The following is a 17,837-nucleotide window of genomic DNA, read 5'->3' as shown; positions in this document are numbered from 1 at the left end:
AAACATTAAGGTCAGAGAGCTTCAGCTACTTCTCTTTCTCTTTGGTTGAGTAGTATAATGCGTTTGGTTTATGAGACTGCTGGACAGCAGCCTCCTGAGAGAATGTCAGCTCATTTCACTAGGGCTATCCCTTCTTCTTGGGCTTTCAAGAAGGAAGTTTCTGTAGAACAGATTTGCAAGGCTGCAACTTGGTCCTCTCTTTTTCCAAATTTGATATTTTTGTCTCAGCTGAGGCTTCTTTTGGGAGAAAGGTTCTTCGTGCAGTGGAGTCTTCTGTTAGGTTACCTGTCTTGTCCCTCCCTAATCATCTGTGTCCTCTAGCTTGGGTATTGGTTCCCAATAGCAATTGATGATTCCGTGGACTCACCATATCTTAGGAAAGAAAACATAATTTATGCTTACCTGATAAATGTATTTCTTTCTGGATATGGTGAGTTCACTGCCCACCCTTTATTTTAAGACGGTTATTTTTAACTAAAACCTCAGGCACCTCTACACCTTTGTGTTATCTTCTTTTTCCATTTTCCCTTCGGCTGAATGACTGGAGGTTATGGATAAGGGAAGTGACATATATAGCAGCTTTGCTGTGGTGCTCTTTGCCGCCTCCTACTGGCCAGGAGTGATATTCCCACTAGTAATTTATGATTACGGGAACTTGCAATATCCGGAAAGAAATTTATCAGGTAAGCATAAATTTAGTTTTTTTTTGTTTTTTTCTGGGCCTAGGAATGGTCAGAAGGCCTCTATTTCTTTAGCCTCTTGGCTAAAACCTTTGATTCACAGAGCTTATTTGGAAGCAGGTCAGCCTCCACTGCAGTGGATTACAGCTCATTCTACTAAGTTGCCATTTCTTGGGCTTTTTAAAATGAGGCTTCAGTTGATCAAATTTGCAAGGCAGCTACTTTATTGTCTATGCATAGTTTTACTAAATTCTACCATTTTTATGTTTTTGCTTCCTCTGAAGCAGCCTTTGGTAGGTAGGTTTTTCAGGCATTTGTCTCATTTTAAAGGTTATGCCTGTTTTTAAGTGCGTTATATAAAAAAAAAAAAAAGAGAATTCTTTGGGGTTGTGGATTTATTTTCTCAGTGAAAAATATGTTTTTAAATCCCTCCCTTTATGTTATCACTCGTGGACTAGTTCCCATGAGTAATGAATTGTGGACTCTCACCACCTGTATGAAAGAAAACATAATTTATACTTACCTGATAAATTAATTTATTTCATGGTGATGAGTACACGAGACCCCATCCTTTGTTTTTGGGGGGGTTACATTTTTTGCAGGACATCTTCTTTTCTCCCTGCTCTTTTTTTGGCAGGGAACATGTTGTTTTCTCTATCCTTCCTCACATTTTTCTTTGTACTGGGTAAATTCCTGTCTAATTTCCTGAGCTTGTATTTACACTGGTCTTCATTTACAATTATTTTTACCCTTGTAAATGGACTTTTGGGTATTTATTGAAATAGTGTCTGGATGAAAACTCTCATATTGCAATAATGTGTTAGCTTTTATCTTAACTGTAGTGTTCAGAAATTGTATTTCTTTTTCTGAATAAACCAGTGTAAATTTCAAAGTATTCATTACCATTAATTTCATCCATCAATATTATCAAGGACTCCAATGGGCCTCTTATGCCAAAATGATCATCAATGAGAAAGTGACCCTGCTAGCCAATACTAGCTCAGCCCCCCCCCCCCCCCCCCCTGGAAATTAGCCCCTTCTCACCAAAGCACCCTAAGAAAGTAGCCTCTGCTAAAAGGCACCCATGGAATGTGGTTGTTTGCCAATAACTGCCTAACCCTCAAGTAAAGTGGTCTCTCCTTACTAATTGGTCTGTAGGCACCCTGGGAAAGTGGCCCCTACACATCCATAGGTGCCCAAGCAACCCGGGAAAGTGTCCTCTACTTGCCACTTTCTGAGTGTGCTTGGGCATGTTTTGGTGAACAGGGCCATTTTCCTGGTGTGTCTGGGTGCCTACTAGCAGGGGCCATTTTTGAGGGTGTTTTGGTGAATATTGGTGAGAAGGGGTCATTTTCCTTGAGGGTTCCTAGACGGCTGATGGCAAACAGGGGCCACTTTCCTGGGTTGCCTTGGCACCTATTGGCAAGCAGAGGACACTTCCCCAACCTGAGAACCTATTGACGCACATCGGTCACTTTCCTATGGTGCCTGGGCACCTATTGGTTGGCAAGGGTCACTTTCCCAGGGTGTTTGTACACATTATTGAGCAGGGGCCACTGTACTTGAGGGTACCTAGGTGGGTATTGGTGAGTAAGGTCCAGTTTTCTTGGGTGCCTATTGGCAAGCAGGGGCCACTTTCCCAGGGTCCCTTGGCACCTATTTTGCAAGCAGGGAACACTTTCCCAGGGTACCTGGTTGCATATTAGTGAGCAGGAGACACTGTCAGCGCCTATTGGCGAGAAGGGACCAACCACTTTTCCAGAGTACCTGGGTGTCTACTGGCAAACAGGAACTACTTTCCCAAAGCGCCTGGGTATGTATTGATAAGCAGGGGCTACTTTCCTTGAGGGGTTATAAATGGTTATTGACAAGCAGGTGCTACTTTCCTTGGTTGCCTAGGCACCTATTGGTATGCATGAGCTATTTTCTCGGGGTACCTAGGCAGATATTTGAGAACAGGGGCTACTTTCCTTGAGGATCCCCAGGTGGCTATTGCCAAGCAGGGCCCTCTTTCCTGGGGTCCCTGGGCACCTATTGAAAAGCTGGTTCCATCCTATTGGTGACCAGGGGCCACTTTCCCTGGGTGCTTGTGTACATATTGGCAAGCAGGGGCCATTTTGGTAAAGCCTTGACATTGCTTAAATCTGGCTTGTTTACAATTTCATTTGTGTTCAAATCTATAATAGAACAAGACGATCATAAAGATTGTTCAAATATTATCCAAAATTGGAACAAGATGGTTAAAATTAGGTTGGAAGTGGAGGGTATCAATAAAAGTGAATCAAGTTGAGAGAAAGCTTCACCATCTTTATCACATTTATGACTTATGACTTTGGCATAATTTTTAACACCTTATAGAATGCATAAAATGGGCAAATCTGAGAGTAATTGTTAAAGGTGCAAATATTAAGCAAAATTAAAGGGACATAAAACCTCATTTTTTTCTTTCATGATTCAGGTAAAGGACAAGTACAGTAGATTTGCATCAACAAATGCATGATAAAATGACAATGCAATAGCACTTAGTCTGAACTTAAAATGAACTGAAATTTGTCAGAAAAAGAAAACTATTTCCACGCCTCCTGTATCATGTGACAGCCATCAGCCAATCAAAAAAAAATATACGTATATTTTGTGAATTCTTGCACATGCTTAGTAGGAGCTGGTGACTCAAAAATTGTAAATATTAAGACTGAGCATTTTCTTAATTGTAGCAAATAGGAAAGTAGTTTAATATTGCTGCTCTATTTGAATCATCAAAGTTTAATTTTGACTTGAGTGTCCCTTTAAAGGGACATGAAACCCAATTTTTCTTTCTTTCACAATTTAGTAGTAAATCAGAAGTTGTTTAAAATTGCATGCTCTTTCTATTTAATTAGTTTCAATCTCTTGGTATACTTTGTTAAAAAGCACATCTAAATAGGCTCAGTAGCTGCACATAGATTACTTATGTAATTGGCTCACATATGTGCATTGCTCTTTAGGATACCTAAAGAATGAAGCAAATTAGATAATTGAAGTAAATTGGAATGTTGTTTAATATTGCATTCTCTATTTGAAGTATAAAAGAAAAAATATAGGTTTAATGGCCCTTTAATACAATTTTAAACAACTTTCTATTTTACTTCTATTATCTAATTTGCTTCATTCTCTTGATATTGTTTGTTAAAAGAAGTAGCAATGCACTACTGGGAACTAGCTAAATTCAGTAGCTCCTGAGCCTAATACCTATGTATCCTTTTCCACAAATGATACCAAAAGAACAAAACAAATTAGATAATAGAAGTAAATTGTAAAGTTGTTTAAAATCATGTGCTCTATCTGAATCATCGAAAAAAAATAATGTCTCTTTAAATCCTTGACTATGGGAATGCCCTAAAATTTAAACGTTTTGTTTTAAAATCAATCATTGTCTAAGCACCCTGTTGAGGGACTAAAGGCTGAGTGATAGAGAAATTGTATTTCTTTCATGTAATTAGCAAGAGTCCATGAGCTAGTGACGTATGGGATATACATTCCTACCAGGAGGGGCAAAGTTTCCCAAACCTCAAAATGCCTATAAATACACCCCTCACCACACCCACAAATCAGTTTTACAAACTTTGCCTCCTATGGAGGTGGTGAAGTAAGTTTGTGCTAGATTCTACGTTGATATGCGCTCCGCAGCAGGTTGGAGCCCGGTTTTCCTCTCAGCGTGCAGTGAATGTCAGAGGGATGTGAGGAGAGTATTGCCTATTTGAATTCAATGATCTCCTTCTACAGGGTCTATTTCATAGGTTCTCTGTTATTGGTCGTAGAGATTCATCTCTTACCTCCCTTTTCAGATCGACGATATACTCTTATTTATATACCATTACCTCTGCTGATTTTCGTTTCAGTACTGGTTTGGCTTTCTACAACATGTAGATGAGTGTCCTGGGGTAAGTAAGTCTTATTTTCTGTGACACTCTAAGCTATGGTTGGGCACTTTTTTATAAAGTTCTAAATATATGTATTCAAACATTTATTTGCCTTGACTCAGGATGTTCAACATTCCTTATTTCAGACAGTCAGTTTCATATTTGGGATAATGCATATGAATAAATCATTTTTTTCTTACCTTAAAATCTGACTTTTTCCCTGTGGGCTGTTAGGCTCGCGGGGGCTGAAAATGCTTCATTTTATTGCGTCATTCTTGGCGCGGACTTTTTTGGCACAAAATTTTTTTTCTGTTTCCGCCGTCATACGTGTCGTCGGAAGTTGCGTCATTTTTGACGTTCTTTTGCGCCAAAAGTGTTGGCGTCATTTTTGGCGCTAAAAAAATATGGGCGTCACTATTGTCTCCACATTATTTAAGTCTCATTATTTATTGCTTCTGGTTGCTAGAAGCTTGTTCACTGGCATTTTTTTCCCATTCCTGAAACTGTCATTTAAGGAATTTGATCAATTTTGCTTTATATGTTGTTTTTTCTATTACATATTGCAAGATGTCCCACGTTGAAACTGAGTCAGAAGATACTTCTGGAAAATCGCTACCTGGTGCTGGAGCTACCAAAGCTAAGTGTATCTGCTGTAAACTTATGGTATCTGTTCCTCCAGCTGTTGTTTGTACTGTTTGTCATGACAAACTTGTTAATGCAGATAATATTTCCTTTAGTACTGTTACATTACCTGTTGCTGTTCCGTCAACATCTAATACTCAGAGTGTTCCTGATAACATAAGAGATTTTGTTTCTAAATCCATTAAGAAGGCTATGTCTGTTATTCCTCATTCTAGTAAACGTAAAAAGTCTTTTAAAACTTCTCATTTTTCAGATAAATTTTTAAATGAACATCATCATTCTGATTCTGATAATGGTTCTTCTGGTTCAGAGGATTCTGTCTCAGAGGTTGATGCTGATAAATCTTCATATTTATTTAAAATGGAATTTATTCGTTCTTTACTTAAAGAAGTCCTAATTGCATTAGAAATTGAGGATTCTGGTCCTCTTGATACTAAATCTAAACGCTTAGATAAGGTTTTTAAATCTCCTGTAGTTATTCCAGAAGTTTTTCCTGTCCCTGGTGCTATTTCTGAAGTAATTTCCAGGGAATGGAATAATTTGGGTAATTCATTTACTCCTTCTAAACATTTTAAGCAATTATATCCTGTGCCATCTGACAGATTAGAGTTTTGGGACAAAATCCCTAAGGTTGATGGGGCTGTCTCTACTCTTGCTAAGCGTACTACTATTCCTACGGCAGATGGTACTTCCTTTAAGGATCCTTTAGATAGGAAAATTGAATCCTTTCTAAGAAAAGCTTACTTGTGTTCAGGTAATCTTCTTAGACCTGCTATATCTTTAGCGGATGTTGCTGCAGCTTCAACTTTTTGGTTAGAAGCTTTAGCGCAACAAGTAACAGATCATAATTCTCATAACATTATTATTCTTCTTCAACATGCTAATAATTTTATTTGTGATGCCATCTTTGATATCATTAGAGTTGATGTCAGGTATATGTCTCTAGCTATTTTAGCTAGAAGAGCTTTATGGCTTAAAACTTGGAATGCTGATATGTCTTCTAAGTCTACTCTGCTTTCCCTTTCTTTCCAGGGTAATAAATTGTTTGGTTCTCAGTTGGATTCTATTATCTCAACTGTTACTGGAGGGAAAGGAACTTTTTTACCACAGGATAAAAAATCTAAAGGTAAATTTAGGTCTAATTATCGTTTTCGTTCCTTTCGTCACAACAAGGAACAAAAACCTGATCCTTCATCCTCAGGAGCGGTATCAGTTTGGAAACCATCTCCAGTCTGGAATAAATCCAAGCCTTTTAGAAAATCAAAGCCAGCTCCTAAGTCCACATGAAGGTGCGGCCCTCATTCCAGCTCATCTGGTAGGGGGCAGATTACATTTTTTCAAAGAAATTTGGATCAATTCCGTTCACAATCTTTGGATTCAGAACATTGTTTCAGAAGGGTACAGAATTGGCTTCAAGATAAGGCCTCCTGCAAAGAGATTTTTTCTTTCCCGTGTCCCAGTAAACCCAGCGAAGGCTCAAGCATTCCTGAAATGTGTTTCAGATCTAGAGTTGGCTGGAGTAATTATGCCAGTTCCAGTTCTGGAACAGGGACTGGGGTTTTATTCAAATCTCTTCATTGTACCAAAGAAGGAGAATTCCTTCAGACCAGTTCTGGATCTAAAAATATTGAATCGTTATGTAAGGATACCAACATTCAAAATGGTAACTGTAAGGACTATCCTGCCTTTTGTTCAGCAAGGGCATTATATGTCTACAATAGATTTACAGGATGCATATCTGCATATTCCGATTCATCCAGATCACTATCAGTTTCTGAGATTCTCTTTCCTAGACAAGCATTACCAGTTTGTGGCTCTGCCGTTTGGCCTAGCTACAGCTCCAAGAATTTTTACAAAGGTTCTCGGTGCCCTTCTGTCTGTAATCAGAGAACAGGGTATTGTGGTATTTCCTTATTTGGACGATATCTTGGTACTTGCTCAGTCTTCACATTTAGCAGAATCTCATACGAATCAACTTGTGTTGTTTCTTCAACATCATGGTTGGAGGATCAATTTACCAAAAAGTTCATTGATTCCTCAGACACAGGTAACCTTTTTAGGTTTCCAGATAGATTCAGTGTCCATGACTCTATCTTTGACAGACAAGAGACGTCTAAAATTGATATCAGCTTGTCGAAACCTTCAGTCACAATCATTCCCTTCGGTAGCCTTATGCATGGAAATTCTAGGTCTTATGACTGCTGCATCGGACGCGATCCCCTTTGCTCGTTTTCTATTGCGGCCTCTTCAGCTCTGTATGCTGAACCAGTGGTACAGGGATTACACAAAGATATCTCAATTAATATCTTTAAAACCGATTGTACGACACTCTCTGACGTGGTGGACAGATCACCATCGTTTAGTTCAGGGGGCTTCTTTTGTTCTTCCGACCTGGACTGTAATTTCAACAGATGCAAGTCTTACAGGTTGGGGAGCTGTGTGGGGGTCTCTGACAGCACAAGGGGTTTGGGAATCTCAGGAGGTGAGATTACCGATCAATATTTTGGAACTCCGTGCAATTTTCAGAGCTCTTCAGTCTTGGCCTCTTCTAAAGAGAGAATCGTTCATTTGTTTTCAGACAGACAATGTCACAACTGTGGCATACATCAATCATCAAGGAGGGACTCACAGTCCTCTGGCTATGAAAGAAGTATCTCGAATTCTGGTATGGGCGGAATTCAGCTCCTGTCTAGTTTCTGCGGTTCATATCCCAGGTATAGACAATTGGGAAGCGGATTATCTCAGTCGCCAAACGTTACATCCGGGCGAATGGTCTCTTCACCCAGAGGTATTTCTTCAGATTGTTCAAATGTGGGAACTTCCAGAAATAGATTTGATGGCCTCTCGTCTAAACAAGAAACTTCCCAGGTATCTGTCCAGATCCAGGGATCCTCAAGTGGTAGCAGTGGATGCATTGTCACTTCCTTGGAAGTATCATCCTGCCTATATCTTTCCGCCTCTAGTTCTTCTTCCAAGAGCAATCTCCAAGATTCTGAAGGAATGCTCGTTTGTTCTGCTGGTAGCTCCAGCATGGCCTCACAGGTTTTGGTATGCGGATCTTGTCCGGATGGCCTCTTGCCAACCGTGGACTCTTCCGTTAAGGCCAGACCTTCTGTCGCAAGGTCCTTTTTTCCATCAGGATCTCAAATCCTTAAATTTAAAGGTATGGAGATTGAACGCTTGATTCTTAGTCAAAGAGGTTTCTCTGACTCTGTGATTAATACTATGTTACAGGCTCGTAAATCTGTATCTAGGGAGATATATTATAGAGTCTGGAAGACTTATATTTCTTGGTGTCTTTCTCATCATTTTTCCTGGCATTCTTTTAGAATTCCGAGAATTTTACAGTTTCTTCAGGATGGTTTGGATAAAGGTTTGTCTGCAAGTTCCTTGAAAAGACAAATCTCTGCTCTTTCTGTTCTTTTTCACAGAAAGATTGCTAATCTTCCTGATATTCATTGTTTTGTACAGGCTTTGTTTCGTATAAAACCTGTCATTAAGTCAATTTCTCCTCCTTGGAGTTTGAATTTGGTTCTGAGGGCTCTTCAAGCTCCTCCGTTTGAACCTATGCATTCATTGGACATTAAATTACTTTCTTGGAAAGTTTTGTTCCTTTTGGCTATCTCTTCTGCCAGAAGAGTTTCTGAATTATCTGCTCTTTCTTGTGAGTCTCCTTTTCTGATTTTTCACCAGGATAAGGCGGTGTTGCGAACTTCTTTTAAATTTTTACTTAAGGTTGTGAATTCCAACAACATTAGTAGAGAAATTGTGGTTCCTTCATTATGTCCTAATCCTAAGAATTCTAAGGAGAAATCATTGCATTCTTTGGATGTAGTTAGAGCTTTGAAATATTATGTTGAAGCTACTAAGAATTTCCGAAAGACTTCTAGTCTATTTGTTATCTTTTCCGGTTCTAGGAAAGGTCAGAAGGCCTCTGCCATTTCTTTGGCATCTTGGTTGAAATCTTTAATTCATCATGCTTATGTCGAGTCGGGTAAAACTCTGCCTCAAAGGATTACAGCTCATTCTACTAGGTCAGTTTCTACTTCCTGGGCGTTTAGGAATAAAGCTTCGGTTGATCAGATTTGCAAAGCAGCAACTTGGTCTTCTTTGCATACTTTTACTAAATTCTACCATTTTGATGTGTTTTCTTCTTCTGAAGCCGTCTTTGGTAGAAAAGTACTTCAGGCAGCTGTTTCAGTTTGAATCTTCTGCTTATATTTTCAGTTTTTTTCTTTATAAGATTTAAACTTTATTTTTGGGTGTGGATTTTTTTCAGCGGAATTGGCTGTCTTTATTTTATCCCTCCCTCTCTAGTGACTCTTGCGTGGAAGATCCACATCTTGGGTAGTCATTATCCCATGCGTCACTAGCTCATGGACTCTTGCTAATTCCATGAAAGAAAACATAATTTATGTAAGAACTTACCTGATAAATTCATTTCTTTCATATTAGCAAGAGTCCATTAGGCCCACCCTTTTTGTGGTGGTTATGATTTTTTTGTATAAAGCACAATTATTCCTATTCCTTATATTTATGCTTCACACTTTTTTCTTATCACCCCACTTCTTGGCTATTCGTTAAACTGATTTGTGGGTGTGGTGAGGGGTGTATTTATAGGCATTTTGAGGTTTGGGAAACTTTGCCCCTCCTGGTAGGAATGTATATCCCATACGTCACTAGCTCATGGACTCTTGCTAATATGAAAGAAATGAATTTATCAGGTAAGTTCTTACATAAATTATGTTTTTTAGTGGATGGGAGAAAATTTTAATGAAAAATCCAGATTTATTAATTTGGTAATTTCTATGAATTTAGTTTTGAGGATCTAGAAAAGTCTAGAACTGCAAAATCAATTATATAATATTATGATAACAGTGGAAGTGGAGGGCCCTCTACTGGGCATGTAACAAAATTAAGGGATTACTGAGTTGAAGTCTGGAAGGTACTAGATGTTACATTGTTGCAAGTGGAGGGGCGGGTGTTTCTGCTTACCTTTATAGGTCCTGACTGCAGGGAATCCAGCCCTCTTTTGTTCCTGGTTCCAGACTTCAAGGAAGAATTTTTCTGTGGAGATGGAGCTTGCCAAGAGAAAGTCTGTGCCCCCAAAGCGGTACAGTGAAGTGGTGATGGTGGTTCCTGGCATTAGGGGAGCTGCAAGAGACAGTGGATCAGCTTCTGAGGATGTGGTACCCCCTTCCCCAGTTTCAAAAACCAAGTCGGCCCCCAGGGTCCAGAAAAGGCCTACAAAGAGGGGGGGCTGGGAACTGGAGCCACTGCTGTGAGCTTTGGGTCCCAGGGTCCCTCCTCAAGCACGCAACCCCTGCACCCTGATGCTATTAGTGCTGCTGGGGTTCCGGCCTCTGACTCAGTTAGGCCTGGTGGGGTCACTGCCCTTAAGTCAACCGGATTCCCCCCCTCCCCTTTACCCTAACCTTAGCGATTCTCATACTGATCCCCCTCCTGGGGATATGGGGCAAGCGTCCTGGCAGCAGCTCCAGGCTCTTTCCCCCCGAGGCCTTGGCCTCGGTTCTATATATGGCGCAGGCCCTGGTGGGGAACTTTCCCCCTGGTGGTCCGGTCATTGGCCCTGGGGAGCAGGCCGAGCGGCAGGGCGCCCACGTGGTCTGGGCTCTCAATTTCCCTGGGCTTGCGTCGGGCCGTAGCCACGCCCCTTCCGGCGCCGCGTCACGCGCATCCTCCCTGAGTGATGTATCAGACAGGGAGGAACGCGGTAGAAGCAGGGTGCGCAGCATGCCACACAGGAGCAGGTCACCGCACAGAGGAAGCCCTAGTGAGTTGGGGAGGCTCCGTGCGGATGGGAGGGCACTTGGGGTAGCGGGAGCGTGTGCAAATGTGCGGTCTGTTGGTGTGGCTGGCAAGGCACTGGGTAAAACGCCTGGTGGCAGGAGAGCTACTTTGTTGAGGCAGAGGGGTAAAGGGGTAATCCCTGGTCGTGCTGCTCAGGCTAGATCAGGCACTGGGATCCACAGGGGGATAACTGTGGCTAGGCAAGGGGCTTTACATGGGGATACCGAATACCTTGATGTGGCAGGGACTGCCTCAGGGGGAATATTTGCCAGGGACATTAGTAGGCAGGTAACGCTTGGTATGATTCGTGGGGCTGGCAATGAAAGTGTGAATGTTTCACAGGGACAGATTTCCAGTGGGACTGAGGAGATGATAAGGAGGGCGGTTTCTGCTGCACTGGGGGTATGTCTGTCTGGGGAGCAGGTGGGGAACCCCCCAGGGTGGTCCATTCATCCGCAAGGAGTACTCCCCAAAATGTTTTGTTTCCGCAGGGTGTGTCCATGGATACGTCTGTTCCAGCTATGGCTTCTCCATCCAGGCAAGGAGCAATACCGGTTGCAACTTCATCTCCAGCTGCTGCAGAGGACAGATACCAGCAGTCGCCGGCAGGAGCTGCGCCGCCTTTGGCCCCCAGCGGTGAGTTTCTCTTACACACATCTGCACACATAGGGCTGGGTTCATCCTCTAGTGGGTCTGGATCTGAGAGTGAGGGTGACTTAGGCTTAGTTGGAAAAGGGCAGAAGGAGATGTTTAAGATGATAAAGAAGCTGGTAGCTACGCAGGTAAAAGGGAAGGTCCCTAGAGCGGAGAGTAGTCATGTAGTTCCATTAGCTCAGGACTCTAGCATTGGTTTCCCGGCCATGGGAGCACCCCCGATGTCACGGCATGTGGCGTCTCACGGCGACACTTACCCGTGCTTGGTGCACTCCCTATATGGACACCTGAAATCTAAGATGGTCAAAAAGATTCAGGATGGACGCTACGTCAACATCTTTGAACTTTCACCGGAGGCGTGTAGGGCTAGGGAACGCGCGGCTGATGGCACGGGGCCAAAAAAGGTCCAGCGGCCGGAGACATTCGAGGAGTGGCACAAATGCTTTAGGGTGTTAGCCACGTGTTATGTAGATAAATGGCCCACTCAGGGTCATAATCTATTTAAATACGAGGATACCATTGACGATATCCGCGCTAGGTTTAAGGAAGGTGCGTTGCGGGAGTACGACATGGCCTTCCGCAGGAAGATGGTGGGTAACCCTCTCCTGCATTTTGGAACCAAGGATATTGACCTGTGGTCCAAATTGGGGCTTGAAGGGGGTGCAGGCAGCACCCCTGGGCCGCGGCTAGGTGCCAGCAAAGTGGCGCAGAGGCCAAAGCGCCGGGGCAGGGAATGCTGGAAATTCCAGGATAAACAGTGTGACAGAGGAGCTAGTTGTTCCTTTCGTCACATCTGCAAATTCTGCAGTGGACCACATTCAGGGGTGGATTGCGTCAAAAGGAAGGATGCCGGCGCAGACAAGTCGGCATCCAGGGGCGGTCCTGGGTACAAGGGCCCCAACCCCACTTACGTTGCCAGCCATGGAGCCGTGGCTGGTGCATTACCCGGACCAGGAGGCGGCTCACCTGCTGAGGTCCGGGTTACGGGAGGGGTTTAGGATTCCGGTGGGGGTAGGCGTGGTGGGTTCCGTGGTACACAGGAACCTTAAGTCAGCATATGAATTCCCTGAGGTAGTGCGGGAAAAACTGAGTAAGGAACTGGCTTTGGGCAGGGTGGCCGGCCCCTTCAGGGCCAGGCCGCTGCACGATTTAGTGGTATCCCCATTAGGGGTGGTACCCAAAAAGGACACGGGCAAGTTTCGGCTTATACATCACTTGTCATTTCCGAAAGGGGGGTCGGTGAATGATGCCATCGACCCTGACATGAGCACGGTACACTACCAGTCCTTTGATGATGCTCTAGGTATCGTCCGGGGCAAAGGAGCAGGGGCGCTAATGGCAAAACTGGACATAGAGTCAGCGTTTTGTTTGCTGCCCCTGCACCCGTCTGCATTTCGGCTAATGGGCATGAAGGCAGATGGGGCCTTCTATGTGGACAAATGTCTTCCCATGGGGTGCTCGCTATCATGTGCACTGTTCGAATGCTTTAGTTCCTTTCTGCATTGGGTGATGCAGAGGGCCTCTGGGGTGGAGCCGTGCCCCACTACCTGGACGACTTCCTATTGGTAGGTAGGGCAGGTTGGATGAATGCTCACGCATGATGGTCATCATGCAAGACATGATGGGTAACTTTGGTGTGCCGTTGGCAGAGGATAAGACACAGGGTCCCTGTTCTTGCCTTACTTTCCTTGGTATAGTAATAGATACCGAGGCGGCGGTCTGTAGGCTGCCACGGGACAAAGTCGACCGCCTGTTGCAGGTGGTTTTGTCCGTGCAAGACGATTTCCGTTAAGGAACTCCTGAACTTCGCAGGAAGGGCTATTCCTATGGGAAGGGTATTCAACAGGAGGCTGGAGGGTCAATTGCAGGGCCCGAAAGGGAAGGCTTCCAGGGTGGAAGTGTCAGCGGAGATGAGGGAGGATCTCTGGGTATGGGAGGAATTTCTAAAGAAATTCAACGGAGTATGCATTTGGCGAGAGGGCCCCATGACCAGTCATTCGCTTCATCTATTCACGGATGCAGCAGGTGGCTTTGGTTATGGGGCTTACTTCGATGGCGAGTGGAGCGCTGCTCCGTGGCCAAGGGATTGGGTTCTGGCGGGTTTAATCAGGAACCTAACGTTGCTGGAACTTTTCCCAATCATTGTGGCGGGCGAGCTCTGGGGATTGAGACTGGCCAATCGGGCGGTGTTTTTTTGGTGCGACAACATGAGTGTTGTCTATGCCATCAACCGGCTTTCCGCATCGTCACCCAGGGTGGTTACGTACCTGCGCCACCTAGTGTTGCGTTGCTTACAGTGGAACGTGCGTTTCACGGCTCGGCATGTGCCGGGGGTTAGGAATGTCATAGTGGATGCTCTGTCCAGGTTTCAATGGGATCAGTTTAGGAGGGTGGCGCCAGGGGCCGCGAGAAACGGTCTAAATTGCCCTCCTTTTCTTTGGCAGATGGCGGGGGCTGGGAGAGCGTCCTCCCCCTAGTAAGGGCGTCCTTGGCTCCCAAGACTTGGTGTGCTTATGAGAAACACTGGAGATTGTGGGTTTGCTTCGCCGGGCAACAGGGGTTTGCCGTACATTCAGCGACACAGGTACAGGTGCTTGACTGGCTTGCGTGGTTACATAGTCAGGGCGTATCCAGACTGTCTGCTCAGAGCAGGCTTTCGGCCGTCGCGTTTTTCAATAAGACGTTCGGCATTGCGGATTATTCCTGGGCATTTCTTGTGAAGCAAGTAATGAAGGGTTGGGGGAGGATGTCCCCGCGCGACAAAGACCGTAGGGAACCTATTACACCTCTTAGATTGCGTGACATGGTGGGTACTCTGCAGTCAGTGTGCTCGTCATTGTTTGAGGCAGCACTGTTTAGGGCGGCCTTCTCGTTTGCCTTGGCTGGGGCTCTGAGGGTCGGTGAAATTGTGGCTTCATCTAAGATGGATAAAATGGGTGGAATCCAATGGGAGCACGTGCGGCCATCGGACGATGGGCTGCTGCTTCTTGTGCCTAGGTCCAAGACGGACCCCGAAGGCAATGGAGCTTGGCTTCTGCTGGGAAGGCATGAATTCCCGGAATGTTGCCCAGTTAGGAGTTTCCACGATTATTGCCAGATTAGGCCGCAGGGCTTGCGTCAGTTATTTATTCATGAAGACGGATCGGCGTTGTCGTTGTTTCAATTTAAAAGGGTCTTAGCAAAGGCGGCGGCTGCCGCCGGGCTGGATCCTATGAAAATCGCGTCCCATTCCTTCAGGATAGGGGCGGCCACGAGCGCGGCGACTAGTGGTGTTTCGGAGTCCGGTATAAAGAAATTAGGGCGATGGAAGTAAGGTCGTTTTAAATCATATATTCGCCCTTTGGGGGACGAACCCCATTAGGCCGGGTTCCGCTCGTTGAATAGGAAGGGGGGCCAAACAGTTGGGGGATTTGTGGTGTATGGAAATATGTAACTGTAGGTCATGGTGGCTCAGTTTTGTATCCTATGTTTTCAGGCAAGAATGCTCCCACGAAACGGGTGTGGATAGTGGGGCATTCCTTCGTGCACTGGGCGTCCATCAGGGCGTCGCAGAGGCCGGACGGGCAGCATTTGGGATTTGCAGCATCCAAAGCTAATGTACGGTGGCTAGGGCGCAGGGGGTTAACTTGGGAAGAGTTAACCACCTTGCTTCAGGACGCTCACAGGAGGTGGGGGAAACCTCACATTATTGTGCTGCACGTGGGAGGGAACGACATGGGGTCCGTTCCCGTTTTGGATTTGATTCGGAGGATGGCTTCTGACATATGCTGGCTGTCTGCTTGGCTTCCTGATGTACAGATTGGTTGGTCCAACATAGTTGCACGACTGCGTTGGCTGCATATTGTAAATCAGAGGGCAGCGTATAATGTGAGAAAGAAGCTTAATAGGGAGATGGGGCGGACGGTCACGGCGTTAGGTGGTTTTGCTATTAGGCATGACGAGTTGACGGCTGACAAGGCGGCTCTCTATCGCCCTGATGGCATTCACCTTACAGAGGTGGGTCTGGACATTTTTCTAGGGGATATTAGAAAAGCATTGTTAGGGTTTGTTTGAATTATTGTCTAGCAGTTAAAGTTTATTGTTTTAATATGTGTGGTTAGAGCCTGTCAGTTGTGGCGGCAAGAGGCGGTTGGCTCTTGTGGCGGTCGGTCAGGGCCCAGAGAGCGGGCAGGGAGAGAGATGAGTGATGTCATGGGATGGGGGGGTGACACCCACTAGGCACCGACCTAGGGGTTACTCCCCCCTACGAATCTTAGGCAAATACCTCTTTCAGCTCCCTCTCTCTGCCAATTGGGTGTGGCAATCGTGCCACGCTGCACACACCGTGTAGGGCCCTGGCCGTCTGTTAGTAGGGGTTAATTTAGCTAGTTTATTGCCGCCACCAGCAAAGAACTGTTACAGCTCTCCTATTGAAGGTTTTTGTTGCCTAGTTGGCATATTTACATAGGCCTAGTTTTAAAGGCTTATGTGATAATAAATGTGACAGTGACCGGTCTTTTGCCCATTTAACATGTGTCAAGTGTCTTATTTCTTCTAATCTATCGTTATATATGGTATTTAAGTTTATTTAAATTGGGTACAGGTAAGACGTAATAGGAGGTTTATCCCTTAAGAACTATGATCCAGAAATGTATAAAGAAAACCAGATCTGGAGATGTTTTATTAAATGGCAGAGCTGTATTATACAGCAAACTGAACATGTCCAAAAACAGTTGTGTTTTAAGAATTCTCTTAAATTTAGAGGAAACTTTCAGAAGAAAATTATTTAATGTGGAAGGGAAATGGAAGAGGGGTAGGATGTTTCCTCTCATCTTCATAATATATTTACTTTTTATCCTTTCATCCCACTACATGAAATGAATGTGGGAAAGGATAAGAGATAAGTGATAGATAGAGAAGGGTTTTTGACTAGATGTAAATAATGAATATACCATTCAGTATTTACCACAGGTTATGTATTATAAGTTCTAAATGTTTTTCTGTGTTGTATATTTGTTATACAAACTGAAAGTGTAATTTAAATGTCTTTTGTTGTTTAAATGTTGTTTGTCTAATTTTCATCTCGAGGGATTACAAACTAATTGTTTTTTTTTTGTTTTTTTTGCATTTTGAAAAAGGGTTTCCTAGTAAAGGGAAGATTCTTTCTTAATGATCTATTGTTTATTCATAACATACTATTTGATAACTTTTTTGTGTATTTTATATATATATATATATATATATATATATATATATATATATATATATATATATGTGTGTGTGTGATGCAAGGGTATTGTTTTTTTTTTTTCCTTTTTCTTTACCTCTGGTATTTGAATGTTTTGTTTATGTATCTTAAATAAAGAACTTCAAAACTTCAATAAAGAGAAGAAATAAAAATATATATACACACACACACACACAAGCAGTAGTACAGAAAAATATATTTTATTATTAACATGTATTTTATATTTCACCCCAATTATAAAGTGTGTGATTAACCCTTTCATTTTGTGTTAAATCCAGTTGAAGTTTCACCTTTTCAGCAATAGGAATTTTCTGTTTCTTTGGCAAACAGTGCAGTTATTGTTCCTTGTCTCATGCACACTTCTTGTGTGATGTGATTTTTCCACCTAGAATCCGTAAACCTGTTTTGAGTTGGACATAATATACAAATAAGTTAAGTCTTTCTGCTGTCAGGACAAGGTTTAACACCAATTAGAAATGATCAATAAAAGATCACTAAAACATATGTACATTACATTTTCTTTCATATAACTGCTAGATCCTATGCTTGCTAAAATAGGGACAATATGAATTTATCAAATTTTATACAGTGATTTCATGGTATTTCAATTTAAGCTCTCATTTCAGTTTAACCTCAACAGATGCTCCTGTAACCTGTTCCGATTCTTCTTACTTCAAATAAACCTAACAAGCAGCTTCTCCATCTCCCCAAAATACCCTAACTGTGGTATCTTAATCCCCCCCCCACCACCACCACAACACGAGTCTAAGGACTGATTATCTAAAAAATTTCCAGCTTGCACAGATTATTTTGCAGATCTTACAGGAGGGAGAAGTTTTTTATTTTAAATGGTACCGGTGTGTACTATTTTCCTCAGGGGGATATGGAAGAAGAATTATGCCCTGAGGTTGATGATCTTAGCAG

General features: G+C 43.4%; 1 protein-coding gene across 1 annotated transcript in view; it reads right to left on the bottom strand.

Annotated features, from left to right (window-relative positions):
- Positions 1–17,097: 17,097 nt before the first annotated feature.
- The window catches only part of GUSB (glucuronidase beta), a 200,633-nt gene continuing 199,893 nt past the window's right edge, over positions 17,098–17,837 (bottom strand). The window contains exon 13 of the mRNA XM_053707446.1: positions 17,098–17,313. Within this exon, the coding sequence (XP_053563421.1) occupies positions 17,208–17,313 (106 nt within the window). The 3' untranslated portion in view covers positions 17,098–17,207. The remainder of the gene's footprint in view (positions 17,314–17,837) is intronic.

The sequence above is a fragment of the Bombina bombina genome, chromosome 3 (assembly GCF_027579735.1).
Source record: "Bombina bombina isolate aBomBom1 chromosome 3, aBomBom1.pri, whole genome shotgun sequence".
Lineage (NCBI taxonomy): Eukaryota > Metazoa > Chordata > Amphibia > Anura > Bombinatoridae > Bombina > Bombina bombina.
The sequence above is the reverse complement of the archived record's forward strand: the minus strand, read 5'-3'. Positions and strand labels throughout refer to the sequence as shown.